This window comes from Pelodiscus sinensis, chromosome 5, assembly GCF_052426305.1.
Source record: "Pelodiscus sinensis isolate ZL-2025 chromosome 5, ASM5242630v1, whole genome shotgun sequence".
In the NCBI taxonomy this organism is placed as follows: Eukaryota; Metazoa; Chordata; order Testudines; family Trionychidae; genus Pelodiscus; species Pelodiscus sinensis.
The window spans coordinates 112,245,957-112,267,448 of NC_143056.1; the positions used below are offsets into that span (position 1 = coordinate 112,245,957).

At 41.6% G+C, this 21,492-nt stretch overlaps 1 protein-coding gene across 9 annotated transcripts in view; it reads right to left on the bottom strand.

Moving 5' to 3' along the window:
• The window catches only part of PLEKHA7 (pleckstrin homology domain containing A7), a 291,638-nt gene that overhangs the window by 180,960 nt on the left and 89,186 nt on the right, over positions 1-21,492 (bottom strand). Inside the window, exon 1 of one of the 9 annotated variants that reach the window (XM_089778655.1) lies at positions 17,674-18,036. The exons of the other annotated variants lie outside the window; for them this stretch is intronic. Within the exon in view, the coding sequence (XP_089634781.1) occupies positions 17,674-17,753 (80 nt within the window). The 5' untranslated portion in view covers positions 17,754-18,036. Of the gene's footprint in view, positions 1-17,673; positions 18,037-21,492 lie in introns of those variants that run through there. 9 annotated transcript variants of the gene reach the window in all.

The following is a 21,492-nucleotide window of genomic DNA, read 5'->3' on the forward strand; positions in this document are numbered from 1 at the left end:
TATTAGGAGGATGAGGGCTCTTACCTGGCTCCATGTGCCCCACCTCTCCCAGGCACTGCCCCCTTGCTGTTTCCATTGGCCTGGATTCTGGCCACTTGGGAGCAGCAAGAAGAGCATCCAGGTGAGCTATTTCCTGCACTGCCATTTGCCTAGCCGGGGGAGGAGAAGTGGCAGCACGCGGAGCCACTTCCTTCCCCCGCGAGCCAGATGAGGCCTGTGAGGCTCAACGTTCCCCCTCCACCCATAAGAGGAAGCCAGCGCTGGCACTCTATTCTTGTGGGAGTGGGGAGGATGGGGCTGTAGCACCAGCAGGGGCTCCCTGCTACGGGGGTGGCTGTGCCCCAAGCCCGCGGCCCATCTACAAGACAGTAGTGGACCACTAGTGGTCGGCAGACCACACTTAGAGAACCACTGCAATAAGCCAACCTTTTTCAATAAAAAGCTTCTGATACGTTACACAGTAAAATCTCTACGTTTAAAAACATGTTCTGGTCCTCATAGTGCTATAAATGCAATGCAGAAGTCAAGTACAAAAAGTATAACATTGCATTTCATAAAACAAGGAATTGTGCTTAACTGTAAAAAAGGAAAAGCTGTGAGAAGAAAATCAAATCCATGTAAGGCACTTAGAGAGCTGAAAATTTTTAATGATTTATCAACTAGCAGTTCCTAATTATCCATTTGGTCTTCATGAGACCATGCGCTGTATTTTTTTAAGATGAAGCAATTAGCAATGGTATTTCAGACACAATTACTCAAAAAATTGCTGCACCAAAACCGCTATCAAGACAGTTTTCCTCTATACATAAAGAATTTTAAAAGTCCATTAAGGAAGTGTGCAATTTTGTCCTGCAAATCTTTCTGAAACATTTTAAATGTGTATAATAAAGCTTTCAGAAGCAATTACTCACTTTCAAGCTGTCACTCAAGAGTCACCATGACAACAACAACAAAAAGCTTTCCTTGAGTAAAAAAAGGAACGGGGATTTTAATTACTTCTATTCACTCTACTGACAGTTGGAATGAAAACATTTACCAAAATGTTACCCTGAATGAAAAGGCAGCAAATACTAATTTAAGATTTCTAGAATAACCTCGCCACATACACATTACCACCATTTCCTCCCCTACTGTTATGTTCTTTATAGCTTTTCACAAATTAACATTTAACATTGCCTGTTTACCAAACATTTTTGTGAATCTAAATTTTAAGATGGCTGTTAAAATTCTTCTGACACCAATACAAAGTATATTTCAGAAATATGTTTATGATGTTGAAACCTAAAATGTTAGTCAGGAACTCATATGTCTAAATGAATATCACCACAGAATTTTTAATTACCAATGAATTCATGCAAAACTGAGGACTGTTGTACTACTGTATCCTTTGCCCCAAACCATGTCAAATGTGAAAGAGGGCAGGGGAAGGAGACAATTAAAGAAAGCTTGCTTTTAAATATTTATGTTTTAAACATATTGTATGTATACATCTTTTAAAAAGTTGAATTAGTTCACCCGTTTTCCAAATCTTAAATGCAGGATCCTGCAAAATCTTAAGAAAGCACTCCCACAGACTTTAACCAAACTATTTGTGGGTGAAAATATGCAGAGTCTGGCCCTGAGATTGCAAAATGTTTTCAGTTCCATCATAAAAGCATACAAAGGGATGACAGGAAGAAGTATCGGTATAGTTTTCCCTTAGGGATAATACCATACATGAATGACAGCAACTATTTAATCTAAGCACATCAGAATGATTTGCTTTAACTGGCTGGTAGATAGATGCAGTTTGATAATTTCATATTTTGCCATTATTTTCAGCTGATGTCTTCATATGGTATAGCTTTTCAGGCAGTAATATTCCAGGAATATTTGGAACATTAAGGTAGGTCATAAAACAGGACACTTAGGGGAAACCATTATAATGGTTTTATTTTAAACAAGTAATCTATACCCCAAGGTTCAACTAAGAAATATTTGCAGATTCTGGCATCTTCTATTCTTAAACAAGCATGAGGGAACAGATCTACAGAAAAATATGTTCCTTGTATTGTGTTTACAAAATGACCAGTTCTGCTTAGATTTTGATAGAGTACAAATAAATAAGGAGGCACACACAATTAAGTTAAAGAACTATTACACTGCACATTTTTTAAAGAATCTTAAATTTAACACATGGCTATTTTATTTGTAACTTGTTTGAAAACTATAGTTTTATACTTAAAAACTTAAAAATATATAATGGAGTTGATGCTTGATTGTTCCAGAGGATACTGTCAACATCACCAGGTGAACAATACAACTATATGGCTATATATGAAGAGATGCTGTTAGAATAATTAAAACAACAGTATTCTTTAGTTATGGACATATACATATTGAGAGTAAAACTGCATTTGAACACCCATACAGATTTTTTTTTTCTCTCTCTCTCTCTCTCTCTCTCTCTCTCTCTCTCTCTAGAGAGAGAGAGAGAGAGAGAGAGAGAGATGTAGCAGAATCCACAGGAAACACACTGCAGAGTTGAAGGAGGCAAGATGTATGGATGAAAAAGAGACACAGGCTTGGAATTGTCCTGAAATGCTGCAGGAATAGCTGTTAGACCAAGAAAGACTATTGATTTTTGTGTGCTCAATTTCCAACACCTTAGAGGAATCTGATTTTCAGAAGTGTTAAGCGCCTGCCCTTTGAAAAACAAGTCATAAGAACACAAGAACGGCCATACTGGGTCAGAGGCAGCAGCACGGGGCAGCAGCAGAGCTCTGCGGAACCAGTGATGGGGGGGAGCTGGCTTTTAAGCAGGCTGTCTCCAGCAACAGCTCTTGCCTGCCCCCTCACTGCCCCTGTAGGAGGCAGCAAAGGGGGGCACATATGTCCATGGAGCTGGTACATGTGGAGAGCCACCTTAAAAGCTGTCTCCCCATGCATATCAGCTCCTGCCTGCCCCCTTCACTCTCCAAACTTCTGCCTATCAGAGGCAGCAGGACAGGGGTGGGAAAGGCAGGTGGATCAGTTAGGCCTCCATGAAATGTTATTGTTATCAATGCACTTACTAATGATGGTCTCCACATCACAAAAATTACAAGTAATATCAGCTACGGCTGTCAATTGCAGCAAATGCCTGCAATTAACTAGAAACAAAATTAATGTGTTAATTTTAATTACATTAATTGTATACCTATAGGAATCAGCTGTGCGGAGATGGGACAGTGTCCAGTAAAGCGCAATAAACCAATCCACTTCCAGAGAACAAGAAAGAAAGAGGAGAGGTGAAAAGAGGAAATGGCTCCCAGATATGCCCTGGTAAAGGGGAAGGGATCCTGACCCCACCATGTCCTATGGCCCCCTCAATGGGCCACTTCTCTGGAGACTGACACCCTCTCCCTTCCACATACTCACAGCCATGTCCCATTGCCTCTGGCTGGTCCCTAACTCCTGGGGTATCCATACAGAACAGAGCCTGGTGAACTCAGCCTCCCTGCATCAATTTCTCCTTCCCTGCCTTATGCCAAGTCCCTGAGGTAAAACGCACTCTCCATTACAAACAAGGGCTTGCTCAGATGAAGAGAGCCCACACAGTTCAGTCAAAGGAGATGAACCTGGTGAGCTCAATACAGAAACCACACTTTCAGAAGCAGCAAGACACATCCCTAACCCTTCTCCTGGTCAAGTGGTTGATGGCACACCCCACCCCACCCACAGCCTTCCTCGTTGCCCTCTCCTGTCCTCCCAAGCCTTCCTTCTATACAAGCCATTGCTTACTTTCCCATCTTCCCTGGACACTGAGAGCAGATTTCAAAGATGAAACTTTCTTCCTCTTTGGAAAGGAGGCAAGCCTTGCAAACCTTGAAACCTAATCCAACAAGAGCACCATCAAAAATTCACCCTTCTCGACTCTCACTCCTCCCATCTCCAGAATAACAACTTTCTGAGATAAAATCTTACCCCTTCAGTAAGCTAAAACTCCCCAATGTGTGATTAATATTGTAATTCAAATTGTAATTAATCATTATAATGTCTTAATCTTGTGAATATTGCAATTAATTTCCTTTAGTCATTTGGAAGTCCAAATATCAGCAAAGGTGTCTAAGACTTTATAGACCCAGCAACTCAACTTCTTCACCTATAGTTGGTCCTTCCAAGACAGAATTAAGGATTATCAGCAAGGAAATATAGGTATAAACAGAGTTTTTTATTTTAGATTTTTAACAGATAAACATCTATAACTCCCTCGTTTAAAAAATAAAATTGGTGTTTATCCCAAAAAGAACAGAATGACAACGGCAATGGTTACTTGTATCTAAGGATGTGTTTACACATGGAACAAGTAATGAAGACACAGTGATGTGATTTCTAAAGGGTACTTGCACATTGCATGTTAATTGGTCTGTATAGACCTTACTGATGTCAATAAAGGTTACCTTATGTGCTTTAACATAGTACTTTTTGAAACATTACTACATTAAAGTTAATTTGGGAAATCTACAAATATTTTTCATTACAGTACACAGTATGCTTTGCTGTAATGAGCAAAATATAGAATATACTTTACTTATTACAGTATATATAAAGCGGAAGCCTAAAAAATTCCTGATTTTTGGCCAACTAAATAAAATTTTTAAAAACTGTAAAAAAAAAAAATCAACCTCCAAAAATAGAACCTCTAACTATGGAGAAGCTTCCATTAATATTATATATTTGTTCAGTGCGAAAATACAGGGCTTTAACAGAAAACCAAGAAACCCAGATGATTTTGTGCTGTGTACGCAAGTAGTTACGTAGTTAAGATTTAAGACATAGGAGCCACATTTTGCAACTATTTCAGAATTTATTTTGCAGGCAAAATCTTGATTATAGTAAAATTATGTTCACACTTCTTTCATATTCCAATTTCCCTTCTCATTACAATTTATTCCTACAATATTTAAAACAACAACAACTGACAAGTAGCTACAGGTGCTCTCAATTCTACTGAAAACTAATTACAGCTTTATGTAACATGAAATGAACAATTCATAGAAGTCATACCATATTTGAACGAAAGGCCATTATAAATCTGCACACTGGCTGCAACCTGATTAAATTACATCATACACAGATATGTCATATGTAATAACAGCACAGAATAGTAGGAGCCAGGACTGGTGGCTGTAAACAAACTTTATGGGATCAAAGGAAACTTGGCCACAACCAGGATAAGTGGACATCGGGCTAACTAAAATCATGCCGGACCATGGATGTTGCCAGACCAGAGAATGCCAGACTAGAGAGGTTCAATCTGTATTAAAATGCTTATACATCTATAAAACCATACTCATTTATATAGAATTATTTAGGAGAATAAAATACATTTACACATCAAAATCTATTACAATATATTTTGATTGCTTTCTATGATTCACTGATATTATTGCAAACTAGCAAACAGCATCTGTAAGACGCTCCCTATGAAAAACGGTTGTGAAAGCAAATTATTCCTCTGCTGTTTTAGTGTATGTCCCCATTTCCAAAGTTTAGTATGGTTTTTCTTTAAATTTGACTTTTTAAATGTATATAGTTCTAAAAGACAAGCTGGAAATCATTGCATGCAAATCTTATACTACTATTTGATATTTTTGTTCTGATCACATTGCACTCAGTTTTTACCAGTTAGATTTTACAGTTTACTAGACAAATGCTGTGCAACATACGCTATTTTTTCAGTTCCCTTCCTTTAATACATAGGCCTTCCTACCAGCAAATGTCTCCTTCATTTATACTAGCAAGCACAAAACTTCTCCATAGCTTTGTTTCTCATGCATGCCCAAAAGTTATTTAGAAAATGTGTATAGGGGAGGGTACACTTAAGCATCCAAAAATGTACAAAGGTTATGTAGTTTCCTCTCTTGTGCACATGTACACACAGTGAATATATTTTTATCCTAGCTATTGAAATATGTAAATATTGGCAAAGGAGAAGTTATTGACCTTACAGTAATTTGAATTCTCTGAAATGCTTTGTCCCTATAGTGTTTCACCACAACACACACACACAGCCATGCAATCTTGACCAGAGAATGCAAAGCAACATCCACAGGCCAGTGACTGTACAAAGCAGCACTCATTCCTTTACGTGAGGACAGCTGCCAGTCAGATCCTTGTTGACCATGAAGCACAGCCTTCGTAGCTGAAGGTAAAAAGACAGAACACTAATAAGGATAAAATATCTAGAAGAACTCATGTTACTGTAATTTAAGTAACCTGTTCTTTGAGTAAATGTCCATATGGGTCCTCCACCATAACAAACTCCCAAGCAGTACGTAACTGAACAAGGAGGTGGGTTCTGAGAAAGCAAAATTAAAAGCAGTTCAGAGGACATCATCATCTCTAGAAGCAGGTAAGTGTAATGCATGACAAACGTATGGATGGAAGACCAAGTTGCAGATCTATGAATTTCTGTTATCGGAATTCCTCCAGTGGAACTATACATATGGACTGAACTCTTAATAGAATGTGCTGTCATATTGTGAGATGGCTGCTTCACAGAGAATTTATGTCTGATTAAGAATCTATGAGTCTACCACATAAAACTGCACTGGGAGTCATCAAGGGTAAGTCTTTGAAAACATCTGCTCAATGGGCAGCAGCCGTCAAAAAAGTTACCAGAATATTTTTCAATCGTTAGGAAGAGGATATTTAATAAAACAATTATCATGTCACTATATAAATCCATTCTACATCCACACCTTGAATACTGGATGCAATTCTGGTCACTCATTCTCAAAAAAGATACATTACAATTGGGGGAAGTACAGAAAAGAGCAACAAAAGTAATTAATATTATGGAATAGCTTCATTATAAGGACAGATTAAAAAGGCTGGGACTGTTCATCTTCGAAAGATGACTAAGGGGAGGTATGATAGAGATCTGAAAAATCATGGTGTGGAAAAAGTGAAGAAAATTGTATTTACTAATTCATATAACACAATTAAATTAATAGGCTGCAGATTTAAAAAAACACAAGGGAGTACTTCAAACAACATAGAGCCCGTGGAATTCATTGCTGAGGGATGTTTGAAGAAAAATTTAAAGGGGTTCAAAAAAATACAAGATTAGTCTGGAGACTAATCAAAGGCTATTAGACAACATAGTCAGGGATACAACCCTGCTCTGGATATCCTTAAACATCTGACTATCAGAAGTACTGGATGATGGGATAGATTACTGAATAACTGCAGGGGCGGCCCTAGACTATCTGCCAGCAACTGGCGCCCTAGGCGAACCATGCAATCGGCGGCGCCCCGCCCCTCCCAACCCCAAGTGCAGATATAGGCTGAGGTTTTTGGATCTGTGGCTGCGGGAAGAAGAGGTCGGGGGGGGGGGGAGGGCTGGAGATCTGGGGCTGGGGAGGGGGGCTGTGGCTGGGGAGGGGGGGGGGGCTGTGGATGGGGAGTGGGTGCCAATGGGGGGAGAGGGTCCCCTGCACCCGCCTCCTCCCAGGATTCCCCCCCCCCCCGAGGGAAGCCAACATGCGCCTCTCCCGGGGCGACCCCCCCTCCTGCAGCACAGAGAACCCCCGCACATGCCTCTCCCAGGGCTGACCCCCCCCTCCCACAGAGCAGGGGAAGCTGGCGCGTGCCTCCCCCGGGGCCGACTCCCACTCCCAAGGCACAGGGAACCCCCACGCACCGCCTCCCCTGGGGCCAACTCCCCACGCTCCTCCTCCAGGGCCGACTCACCCCTCCTTCAGCACAGGGAAGCCACCACACTCCTACTCCGGGGCCAAAGCCAGGTGTTAGGGGAAGGAGGAGGCGTAGTGGCAGGGAATTTGGCGCCCGATTTTACTTGGTGCCCTAGGTGGCTGCCGAGTTTGCCTATAAGCCCAGGCCGCCCCAAATAACTGCCGTTTGTACGGTTAAAATTCTCTTTGACGCCATCTTGGACACAGACGCCATTTTAAGAGCCCAACGACAACAGGGACTCCATTTTGGCCACCCTTCTTCTCCCTCTTTTTTCCGCACTTTGTGTTTTGGTGGGAAACCTAGCAGACATGTATCAGAGGGGTAGCCGTGTTAGTCTGAATCTGCAAAAGCGACGAGGAGTCCTGTGGCACCTTATAGACTAACTGAAGTGTAGGAGCATAAGCTTTCGTGGGCAAAGACCCACTTCGTCAGATGCATGTAGTGGAAATTTCCAGAGGCAGGAATAAATATGCAGGCCAGGATCAGGCTGGAGATGACCAGGTGGATCCAATCAAGGAGGATGAGGCCCACTTCTAGCAGCTGATCTGGAGGTGTGAATTCCAAGAGAATAGAAGCTGCTTTTGTAGTTAGCAAGCCATTCACAGTCTTTGTTTAATCCAGAGTTGATTGTGTCAAACTTAAAGATGAACTGTAGCTCAGCAGTTTCTCTTTGAAGTCTGGTCCTGAAGTTTTTTTGCTGCAGGATGGCTACTTTTAGATCTGCAATTGTGTGTCCAGGAAGATTGAAGTGTTCCCCTACAGGTTTTTGTATGTTGCCATTCCTAATATCAGATTTGTGTCCATTGATTCTTTTACGTAGGGACTGTCCTGTTTGGCCGATGTATATAGCAGTGGGGCATTGTTGGCACATGATGGCATATATTACGCAGACATGTGATCATAGTCTGCCTGGTAACAGTAGGTTACTTAAGGGCTACCTCTGGCTTTGCTCAGGGCTGCCCATCTGAGTGGCAGAGTGCAGGAGTCCTTCAGACCAGTACGCCAGGGTCCACTCATATTAGATATTGGGGTTGTGGGAGGCACACTTGCAAGGAGTGATATCCATCGTCACTCCTCTCTGGCTAGGACACATTTGCACCCACGGTGGCGCAGGGGAAAAGGGTGTGTTAGGCCGAAAAGATCCAGCCAAGGGAGGTTCCTGCTGTTCCGATCCCAACGTTGGAAAAGGATGTGGAGGATCCCATCGTGTAGTTCCCACTCGTGCTCCATGGCGAAGTGTCTGCTGAGAAAATCTGCTGTGACATTCGTAGTTCCGGGTAAGTAGGATGCCACAGGTGTTATTCCATGGCAAATGCACCATTTCCAAAACCAGATTGACTCCACACACAGGGAGCGGGAGCGGGCTCCACCTTGATGGTTCACGTAATACATAGCCGCCACATTGTCTGTGAGGATTCTTACTGTGGTATCATGGATATGCTCGTGGAAGTGCTTGCAGGCATTGAAAATCACCCGTAGCTCCAGGAGGTTTATATGGAGTCGTGTCTCTGATGTTGACTATCGGCCCTGTGTGGACATCATACCCATGTGTGCCCCACAGCCTAAGAAGGAGGCGACGGTGGTGCTGTGGTTGCTGTTGACGAAAGGGTACACCAGTAAGAAGATTTTTGTGACTCGTCAACCAGGTGAGTGATTGAAGGACGGATTCTGGAGAAGTTACCAATCTGTGAAGGTCGTGTTTGGCATAATTATACACTAGTGCTAGCCAGTACTGGAGACTGCGGAAACGCAGTCTGGCGTAGCGTACCACGTAAGGGGTGGCGGCCACATGCCACATGACCTTCAGGCAGGTACGGGAATATGATTATTCCTCGTCATCGGAGGTATGCCGCCACTACCGCCAGGATTTTCGAGAATACTCTGGGGTGGACGAGAGGCCGAATGGCAGGACTTTGTTCTGGTAATGATCTCTGCCGACAGGGAATCGTAAGAATCTTCTGTGCGCTGGATGGATTGACACATGAAAATATGCATCTTGGCGGTCAAGGGCAGCAAACCAGTCGTCACGATCCAACGTGGGAATTATAGCAGCAAGTGTCAGCATCTTGAACCATTGTTTCCATAGGAATTTGTTCAAACAATGGAGATCTAGTAGCGGAGATCCTTCTGACTTTTTCTGGGTGAGAAAATAATGGGAGTAAAACCCCTTGCCCTTTAAGTCGTCCGGGACCAATTCTATTCCCCCTAAAGAAAGCAGATGGTTGACTTCGATGAGTAGCAGGGCTTCGTGAGATGGGTCCCTGAAGAGGGACCGAGTGGGAGGGGTACTGGGAGGAATGGCAAGAAAGGGGATGGAGTATCCTGACTATATAATTTCCAACACCCATTTGTCCATAGTGATTATGGCCCATTGGTGGTAAAATAGCTTAGACGTTGATGGAAAAGTAGGCTGTGGTGACTGCCGCTGCTGTAGGAGACTGTCTGTGTACCTCCGACCAAGGTATCAAACCTGCTGCTTGTTGTTTGATGGGGTCTGCATATGGTTGCCTATGTTTCACCGCCTCTGAGGTCTTTGGCGTGTGCATTGGTGGTCAAATGTTCTTTGTTGCTGCTGTTGCCACTGTAGTCTGACATATGGCTAGTCATATCGTCGCTGATAAGGGGTGTATTGTTGTCTCCGATATGGGGTATACATACCCAATGTCCTGAGAGTTGTGCGGGAATCTTTAGAAGAGTGCAACATGCTATCAGTCTTCTCAGCGAACAGCTTGTCCCTGTTGAATGACAAGTCTTTGACTTTATTTTGTAAGTCTTTGGGGACTCCCGCTACTTGGAGGCAAGATACGCTTCGCATGACTACCGCTGTGGCAGTAGAACAGGCTGCTGTATCTGCCAAATCCATGGCTATCTGGAGGGCCGTTCTTGCTGATGTATAGCCCTCCTGAACCACCGATTTTAATATGGGCCTTTTAGAGTATGGCAGGTGGTCCACCAGTGGAATCAACCTTGCAAATGTGTCAAACACATGGTTGGAGAGATGTGCTGTGTAATTAGCAATCCTGAGCATATATGTTGCCGAAGTATAGACCTTTCTGCCCAGTAAATTGAGTCTCTTTGTATCTTTGGCTGACAAGACGTGTTTATACCATGGTGTCTTAAGCCTCTGCTGGGCCGTGTCAACTACTAAGGAGTTAGGCTGGGAATGGGTGAAGAGAAATTCCATTCCCTTGGGAGGGACAAAGTACTTTCTGTCGGCTTTCTTGCTGGTCGGTGGTGCTGATGCTGGGGTTTGCCAGATTTCCTCGGCAATCTCTAAGATAGCTTCATCTAGAGGAATGGCTAGTCTCGGTCTATGCTGATGCTGAAGATTTTTTAAAAGACTATGCTGTTTGTCTTTTATCTCATCCAACGGTATCTCCTGGCTGACTGCAATGTGTTTAAAGAGTTCTTGAAACTGTCACAAGTCATCCGGTGGAGAGATGTCTTCAGGAATAAGGGCTTCATCTGGGGAAGAAGAGTCAACAGGGGACACCTCTGGTGGCTGCTCCTCAGTAAACAGGTGAGGGGATGCTGGTTGTCCTGTTGGAGTAGGGGGAGCTGGAGTTGGTGAATGCCTGGAAGATACACAGTCACAATATGATCTTCCGTGAGAACTAGACCTGTAGTAATATGAATATCTGCTATGTGAGTCACGATGGTAAAGGTCGTCACGGTGGTAGAGTACGTCCAATGGTGAGCGTCTGTCCAAGTAAATAGGTCGAACATGCTCCCAGTGATGGATGTGAGGAGTGTGAGGAGAATGAGAGCGGATATGAGAAGCTCTAGAGGAGGCTGGAGAGGTGGAAAGATGGCGGTATTGATGTCACCGGTGGTCACTGTAAGATGCGAGGAAGGGGGATGGTAACCATTGTGGAGAGTATGACGATCTGCAGTGGGTATCCCTGTAAGGACTTGGGGATCGCTGGGCCAGTGGAGAGAGAGATGGTGCTGGCAAGAATACTAGCGAGTGGGAGTGACTTCGACGTGGGGGAGTGGTCGGTGCCGAGACCCCGGTGCCTAGCATGGGCAGGGGCGGTGCCACTGTTGATGGTGCCACGTCCTTTGGTGCCACATGGCAGTCAGAAGTAGTAATGGCCGCCCGTGCAGATGGCCCTGCTGCTGGTGCCGATGATGCCCTGAATACCGAGACAACGTTCGGTGCCAGAGGTTTGGAGGTGGGCAGTGCCAAGGCAACTCTCGGTACCACTGTTGGTGCTGCTTCTGCCAGCTTCTTGGTTTTCAGTGCCGCAGACATCTTTAAACGCAGCTTCACCATGCCTGAAATGCCCGGCTTATCCCCAGTGCTAATCCTGCTGAATGTAGTTGCCCGTAAGGACCTTGTTGGTGACGCTCGTGGTTTCTTAGGCAAAACGGCTGTAGGGGACAAAGCCTTCCATTTTGGGGGCTAATGTCCTGAAGCTGACTCTGGGTGCGGCAGCTGAAAGGCTTTATCGAATAAAGTCATCTGAAGCCGCATTTCCCTGTCCCTTCGGGCACTTCTGGGGGACATGGACCTCTCCCAGGCAGCAGATGCAGGAGGAATAACCATCCGAGGAAGACATTGAATCCCGGCAAGTGTCGCACTTTTTAAAATCGGGCGACGACGGCATTTCAATTCTTTGGGTTTTTTTTTAAAACGAATGAAGAAAAAGCTAAGTCTATCCTAAGATATATAACTATGTACAACTAGAGGGGGGCTTAGGGAGAGCAGAGGTACGCGAGAGAGCTCTGAGGTTTTATTTTTTTAATATTTATTTATTTATTTATTTATTTATTAGGGCAGAATATAGGAAAGGCACGGGGTACTAAGAATGACTATTAAAAACTAGAACAAGGAAGATCTCACGACAAGGAGAGAGAGTTGAAGAGACCAGTTCACTCCTTCTACAGCCTGAGGTGATTGAGAGGAACTGGCAGGGGACGGACCGTGCACTCACTCAAAAGGGCGCGAAGGCCACAAGGCGCCGCAGTGCATACGCGGCCCAGCTGGGTACTGCTATCAGAAAAGTCTTCATTTTGCGGCGCCGGAGCAAGCCAAGCACCTACAGTGGAGCACCAACGGGGACATCACTCGAAGAAGAATCATTAGTTTTCTGATAAATATGTAGCTGTGTTAGTCTGGTGTAGCTGAAACAAAATACAGGACTATGTAGCACTTTAAAGACTAACAAGATGGTTTATTAGATGATGAGCTTTCGTGGGCCAGACCCACTTCCTCAGATCAAATAGTGGAAGAAAATAGTCACAACCATATATACCAAAGGATACCATTTAAAAAAAATGAACACATATGAAAAGGACAAATCAAATTTCAGAACAAAAGGGGAATGCGGGGGGGGGGGGAAGGTAAATGTCTGTGAGCTAATGGTATTAGAGGTGATAATTGGGGAGGTTATCTTTGTAATGGGTAAGATAGCCAGAGTCTTTGCTGAGCCCCCCGCGTAGAGTGTCGAATTTTAGCATGAATGACAGTTGAGGATTCCCTTTCAAGTGCAGATTTAAAAGGCTTCTGAAGCAGGATGCAGGTAATTAAGTCGTTGAAACAATGTCCTTTCTGGTTGACATGGCAAGAAACTGTTTTTTCTTTGTGATCCTGTCTAATATCTGTTTTGTGGGCATTGATCCTTTGGCCAAGTGTCTGAGACGTTTGTCCAATGTACAAAGCAGATGGACACTTTCGGCACATGATAGGATAAATTATATTTCTGGATGCGCAGGAATATGTGTTCTTGATCTTATAACTCACTTGGTTAGGTCCAGTAATGGTATCAGCAGAGTGAATATGTGGACAAAGCTGGCAACGGGGTTTGTTGCAAGGGAAGGTACCAGGGTTGGTGGTAGTGTGGTATGTCCTGTGGTTGTTGCTAAGAATCATCTTGAGGTTAGGTGGTTGTCTATAGGAGACTATCGGTCTGTCTCCCAGAGCCTCTTGGAGTATGGTATCCTGTTCCAGTATAGGCTGTAGTTTATTGATAATGTGTTGGACAGGTTTAAGTTGGTGACTGTAGGTGATGACAAGTGGTGTTCTATTGTTGGTTTTCTTGTGTCTGTCTTGAAGTAGATGGTTTCTAGGTATTCGTCTGGCTCTTTCAATTTGCTATTTTATTTCTCCGGGTGGGTAGTTGAGGTTTATAAATGCTTGGTAGAGATCCTGAAGTTTCTGGTCTCTGTCAGTGGGATTAGAACAGATGCGGTTGTATCAAAGGGCTTGGCTATAGATGATGGATCGTATGGTGTGTGTTGGATGGGAACTTGAAGCATGTAGGTAACTGTATGAGTCAGTGGGTTTTCTGTAGAGGGTGGTCTCTAATTTTCCATTGTTGATTTGTACTGTGGTATCCAGGAAATGGATCTCTCATGTGGAATGGTCCAGGCTGAGGTTGATAGTGGGGTGTAGGTTGTTCAAATCTCTGTGGAACGTCTCCAGTGTTTCTAGGCCATGTGTCCAGATCATAAAGATGTCATCGATGGAGGGTAAGTAGAGAAGGGGTAAAAGGGGACTGGAGTTGAGGAAACGTTGTTCTAGGTCAGCCATAAAGATGTTAGCATACTGTGGGGCCATGCGTGTACCCCATGGCTGTGCCGCTGATCTGGAGGTATACGTTGTTCTCAAACTGGAAATAATTGTGGGTAAGAACAAAGTTACATAGGTCTGCTATCAGGTTGGCAGTGGTGTCCTCTGGGATAGTGTTTCTAATTCCTTGTAATCCGTCTTCATGCGGGATGATGGTGTATAGAGCTTCTACATCCATGGTGGCAAGGATGGTGTTATTGGGGAGGTTATCGATGTTTTGTAGTTTCCTTAGGAAGTCAGTAGTGTCTTCTTTGATTTGTCCTTTTCATATGTGTTCTTTTTTTAATTGTATCCTTTGGCATATATGGTTGTGACTATTTTCTTCCACTATTTGATCTGAGGAAGTGGGTCTGGCCCACGAAAGCTCATCATCTAATAAACCATCTTGTTAGTCTTTAAAGTGCTACATTAGTTTTCTGGCTAACATGTTCTGTTCATTGACTCTGAAGCATCAGGCACTGGCCACTGTTAGCAACAAAGGATACAGAGTTAGATGGACCACAGGTCTGACCCAGTATAACAATCCTTAAGATACAACCCAAACCCCACTTTGACAGTCTGAGTGGAAACAGAACTGCATCCTCTCTGAAAATGATATAAATAGCCTAGAAGAGACTTGGAAAGCCTAAGTCCTGTCAAATCAGGCAGAACATCTGTCTGCACTCCAGTTAGGAGCAAGCTTCCCAGCCCAGGAAAACAGACTCATGCTAGCGGGGCCCAAAACAGCAGTGAGGATATTGAAAGCCCACCAGCAGCCACTAATGCGGCCTTAGAGATTAGCAGTGGTTCTAGTGTTAAATCTTACTGGCACCTTTAACAAAAAAGATTGTAGTGCTAAGTGATTTTCTGCTGGGACAGCAAGAGGGGCAAAAATTCAGCCCACCAGAACACCTTAGATGTTGTGTTTATGGATATGTCTTCTACACCACAAACTTAAGTCAACCTACGTTAGGTCATCTTACAACCATAATAATTATTGAGGTGGTTCATATCCACCCTTGCCCTCCTTTTGTTGGTGATGTACATCCTCACCTGGAGCACTTCCGCCAACCTAAGAAGTGTGAGATGCTAAGAGCTGGGGCTCTCAACTCTACACACAGCTTTTCGCTGGGAGCCAGTCTGCCCCCAACTTCCTGCCAGGAGCCCAGCTGTCCCGCCTAGACTCTCAGCTCTCTGCTCCAAGAGAATGGCAGCTGCTGCGGGGAGCCAGTAGTCTGGCTGATGCACCCTGCCGCAGAACAGGGAACACAGTGGGAACTCTCTGGCTTGGAGCAGGGAGAAACGAGTCCTACAGGTGCAGCATGAAGTGCAGCTGGGCTCTAGCTAGAACCCTCAACTGAACCTAGCTCTGGAGCCATGAAATTAGTAGCAAAGACAACCAAAAGCTGGTGCAAGTAACCCACAATGTCTACACTGGTACTACATCATTCTAAGCTAGCAGGAGCAAAGTTGCAGTACCTATATATACTGACACAGAATCATAAAGTATTAGTATTAGAAGGGACCTTGAGAGGTCATCAAGTACAGTCCCCTGCATTCATGGCAAGACCAAGCACCATCTACACCATACCTGATAGATATTTAGCTAACCTGCTTTTAAGTATGCCCAATGATGGAGATTTCACAACCTCCAAAGACAATTTATTTCTGTGTTTAACTATCCGGACAGGAATTTTTTCCTATTGTCCAATATAAACCACCCTTGTTTAAATTTGCTTCTTCTCTTATCATCAGATATTAAGGAGAATAATTTTTCTCCCTCCTCCTTGTAATACTCTTTTAGGTACTTGAAAACTGCTATCTTGTCCCCTCTTGGTCTCTCTTTTCCAAATTAAACAAACACAATTATTTCAATCTTCCCTCATAGGTCTTGTTTTCTAGACTTTTATCATTTTTGTTGCTCTTCTCTGGGCCTTCTCCAATTTCTTCACATCTTTCCTGAAATGTGGCACTCAGAACTGGACACAATACTCCAGCTGAGGTCTAATCAGCGCAAAGTAGAGGGAAGAATTATTTCTCGTGTCTTGCTTACAACACTCCTGTTCATCTATCCCAGAATTATATCTACTTTTTTTGAAACAATGTCACAGTGTGACCCCTACATTCTTTTCTGCAGTATTCCTTCCTAGACAGTCACTTCCATTTTAATACTTCCATTTTGTATTAAAACAAAAAATAAAACATCATCATCATCATCAGGCCAAAGTGAGCTGTAGTGTAGATAAATCAACACCAAGTCTTTAAGTCTTTCTGCTTCCTATTTAATACACAGAGTCACACATTAAGTAGTTTTCTGCTTGTAAATGCTATTTGGTTATTCCTTATGAAACTAACAGAAACCACTGTATGCACAAACATTTTACAAATACTGTTTGCTAGGTACATTTTCTTCCTATGAACACATTAATTATTAACTTATTCTCTTACATCATTCTTCAAATACATTACAAAACTATGAGTAATAATACAAACACCTGACTCCACTGAGGTTTTCACTTTTTTTGGTCATTCTTGAACCATCAAAAACAGGAACTTCAACCAGACACAAAGATAGTGCATTCCTTGAGAAAGGTGTGCCAGAAACCTGAGGTATTTCAACTACCAAAGGTTGAGACTGCAACACATTTACTCCAATTATTCGGTGGTATGTTGCAGTCTTTAGTAACACGAATAGCAATATAGTGACCTTTTAAACTTCGATTCTTTCACTTTCATAGAATCTTACAATATCTGAAACAAAAGTTATTTTCAGACATTGTGAAAAAGGTAAAACTGATTCAGGTTTACTTTTGTCACACATTTGACTCGTGTACATCATAAGTCTTATGAAAAACAGCAATCATCTTTTTACATATACACATTTTGTAAAGTCTGATTTTATAAGCATAACAAACATGAATAAACTAAAGTTATTTATTTAGCAGAAGAGTGATTCAATAAGTAATTGTTTCATGTGATCAAACAATATTTGCGAGAAATCTGTGCATCACATTCCAATTCTTAACAACACTGAAATTGATCTTGAAAATAAATTAGCCAAAAACATGAACCAATTAGAAAAAAATTTCTATGATTACAATTTCATTTCTTGAAGACTCATTGATTTCAACACATTTAGTGAAATCACAAGACTTCAGATAAAATCCTAATGAATAAAATAAACTTCTTGCTTAAAATAAAACATTTTGAAAACTCAATCTTAAATCAGGCATAGACAAAACACATGTAATTAATTTATTTCATTTCCTTATTTCTCTAATTTAAACACATTTTCAGTCCACCAACCGACCATTAAAATTTCTACTAGCAAGACAGACACCTTTGTACATTTTTACATAAGAATATTAACAGAATGAAAACTGAAAACATGTACATACCTGTCTAACACCTGGTAAAAAGGATATCCTGGTTTAGGAACTGAGTTTGAAAATAGCAGCTGACTACCCATTGCCTTCATGTATTGTATCCACTTAAAGTGTTTCCTTATTCCTTACCAAAGACTTAAGTACAAACATCCATCTGTACACTTGTTCAGAAGCTAACTGAAGAGAAACAATGTGCATATTCAAAGGTCTTAAAATTTTGACTGCATATCAGACTACTTCTTCCTCAATAGTGAGATTCCTAAAAGCCAACACCCTCACGTCATCACATGACACAAAATTACAAACGTATTCATCTTCTTTAAAAAAAAAAAAAAAAAGAGAGACGAGTGTCTCATTTCTAACCAGAAATAAAATCCTACAGTGCAAGCTTCTTGTAAAGACGGCACATGTAACGCTGGAGAGAGAGAGAGAGAAAAAAAAGAGACCTGCTGTCTGAAACGGCAGCCTTGGTTTGGCAGTCAGCCAGCAACCAGCAGAACTTATTGCCAATGCTGCAAATCCCTTCTATCAGCTAATGAAGATCAAGACTGCAGGGGAAACATGATTTTAGTCCCATGACAAGAACTCCCTTGGAAATGCATACAAGATCTACGATATGACCTTGAATCTTTATTACAAAATTCTCAGAAAGAATCATTTCAACAGAAACCTACAATTCATAGTTATTTTATCAATCATCTTCAATCAACATCACATTGTATTATAGTAATATGAGTAATATGACAGACTACCCCTGTGCTAAAAAGAAAATGTATTCCACTATTCTGGCAACTCAGCTAAAAGATACAGTGTTGGGGTTTTTTTTTTAATTTTTTCAAATCATACTAGAAAAATTCTTAGGTAAATGAGCATATACACAAAGTAATATTCAAGAGGGTTTTCTTGTGTGTGTTTTCCTCTTAAGAGGAAGAGATGAAAACTGAATACAAAACAGGGGAAAATATATGACCAATTCAGTGTTACAGAAAGCCTCTACATTCTAGTATCAAAAAGCTTATGCTGAAGACATTTAAACCATACATAGCATTTTTTAGTTTTGCCCTTCCAGTAAGTCAAAATGGAGGATTAATGTGGATTTTAATCGTAGTATAATTTTTAAAAGACACTAACGTTACAAAAAAAAGTGTCCATATATATGCTAGTAAAAATACTGAAGATTACTGAAAGGAGAATTTTAAACATCTAAATCATGATTTACTATTTGTTTTCTTTACACTTCCCTCATCTTGGAAATAAGAAAAAGAATCAACTTTCATTTTTGTTTACTTTAAATTACTTTAGACCAGGAAAATGGTGCAGTTTGGTTTGCAAACACTCAAGGAAATATTTAAAGATAACCTTCAAAGGGAAAAAAAAAAGTGTGCACTGTATCCTAAAAACTCTAAATTTCAGAACAAATTTGTTGAATTTCACTGAGATCAATTTTAAGATGTTTGTTTTCTTATTCATCTCAAAATGTAAAGTTAAAGATTTCCAAATTTCACCTAACCAATCTTCAGTATCCAGTGCTTTCCTCTGCAATTCAAATTAGGAAGAATGTCTGAATTTATAGGCGGGTAAGAGCTGAGAATGGGTGAGACCACGAGGGTGAGGTTATATAGTACACCACAGTAAAAATAGAGCATTCATAAAACTGAAATACGCACCTGGGGAAGTGAAAAAACAAATTGACAGAGTCAAAAAAACACCCAGACAAGAACTACTTCAAGACAGACCCAAAAACAGAACTCCTCTTGTTGTTACCTACAGTCCACAACCAGGGCCGGCTTTAGGAAGTGTGGAGCCCAATTCAAACAGTTTTGGCGGGGTCCTACCAATAAAAACAAAAAAACAAACAAAAAAAACACCACAACAAACCCACACACAAATATCACATCAGAAGTAGATCTGATCAAAATGTATATCAATATAGTTGAACATTTTTAAAAAAATGACATCCTTTATTATGCAAAATTTTACACAAAATTAAATCAGTTGCCTTAAGTATAGGTCAAATATTTTCAATTGCAAACTATCCAATTTTTTCAATAAAGTTTAAAGTTTGATTTTTAAAAAGTTACCAGAGAGCACTGCAGTTTTCTGTTACATTGATTTACTTTTTAAATAGCAAAAATTGAGTCTGTTAAGAAAATGTCAGTTCTGTGGTCAAATTCCAGTCCTTAGTGATTTCAGCACCAATGATTTCACTAGGTAATATGGTACCGCCCCACCATTGCCTCCTTTGCACTGCCCTTCAACACATTGCCTGCATGTTGAGTCCAAGGTCAGTCCACACAAGATTTTATCAATGATTTTTGCTCAAGCGATCACTGAGACAAGACAAGGACTCTTAATTGATTCTAGTCAGCTCTGCCTTTAAACACTGGATGTAAAGTGTCAGATATAATTGAGGACTCCCGAATAGACTCTACACCACCAGAAATAAAACCTGTTTCCATCTTCTGTGACTTTCACTTAGATGTGACTCACTATCCTCTGCTTAGTGTTCAAGTTATGGTAAACCCTAAGCCAGATCATATTAAATTCAGGTCTTTTACCTTTTAATCATACAATATGGATAACAACATTTCATTCTCCCAGCTCCAAGTCTTAAGTGAATTTCAACCCAAAAGAGCCAAAATTGATCACCTTGACACAGCAATTTTGTCTACTGATCTCTGTGGCAAAGTAGGTATGTCTATATAAATAAAGTCTGTTCATGAAGCCTTTTCCTACAGTTGATTAACAGATGGCAGTAGATAGCTCATTCAGACCACTGGCTGATAATAGTCAGTCACCCTGACCAATCATAAACCATAGTCATGGACTCACCCTACTCTCCATTGTCTCTATGATTCTCTCATGACCTGTGACAAAAAAGGAGGGTGGAAAGGGAAACTGAAGGGAGAGACCTCTCTAAATTTACCAATCAAAGAGCAGTATTGCCAACCCAAAAATCACAAGGAATACACAATACAAATCATAATTTTTTTTTAAAATAAAACATGTTGGATTTGTATTGGCCTTTTGTTTCTTGAGTATTTAGGGTGCATGTTTTAAAGCTTTCCTCCTTAGCTGTAAGGCCCAGAAATAGAGAATTTTTTTTAAATGCAAGCTCAGATTCCTACATAATCGATTGACTCCAGGCCTTTAGAAAAACACTAGGGCTATGTCTAAAGTGGCATGATCTTGCGCCAGAGCTATGCAAATGAGGCTAAGCATGGAATATTGCCGAGCCTCATTTGCATATCTAATGAGCCGCCATTTTTGCAGAAGAGGCTCTTGCTCAAGAAGGAGCTGTCTACACTGCCCCTTCTTGAGCAAGAAAAAACCTCTTGTGCAATGCCTGTAACGGCATTGCACAAGAGGGCCTAAATTGCAGCAAGGGAGGTTTAGGTTGGACATCAGGAAAACCTTCCTGCCTGTCAGGGTGGTTAAACAATGGAATAAATTGCCTAGTGAGATTGTGGAATCTCCATCACTGGAGACCAGGTTAGACAGACACCTGTCAGGGATGAGCTAGGGCAACTCAACTTTGGAAGCCCCAAGGGCCACACTGATACTTACAGAACATGCTGAGGGCCTCAACTTAAGTGTGGTTGCATATGCAAGCAAATATATACAAATAGGTTCTCTCACACTGACAGGCATGAATACAAAGATTAAGGCAAGACTACACAAAACAATGCCCCATTTAAGTCAGTTCTGCTGATATTAATAAAAATGCAATATTTACCCGATTTCTACCCAGGTGACAGCACTTTTCATGAGCAATGACCATCCAAGAATTTAACTACTAAAACGCATATCAACAGAAGGTCATTACACTGA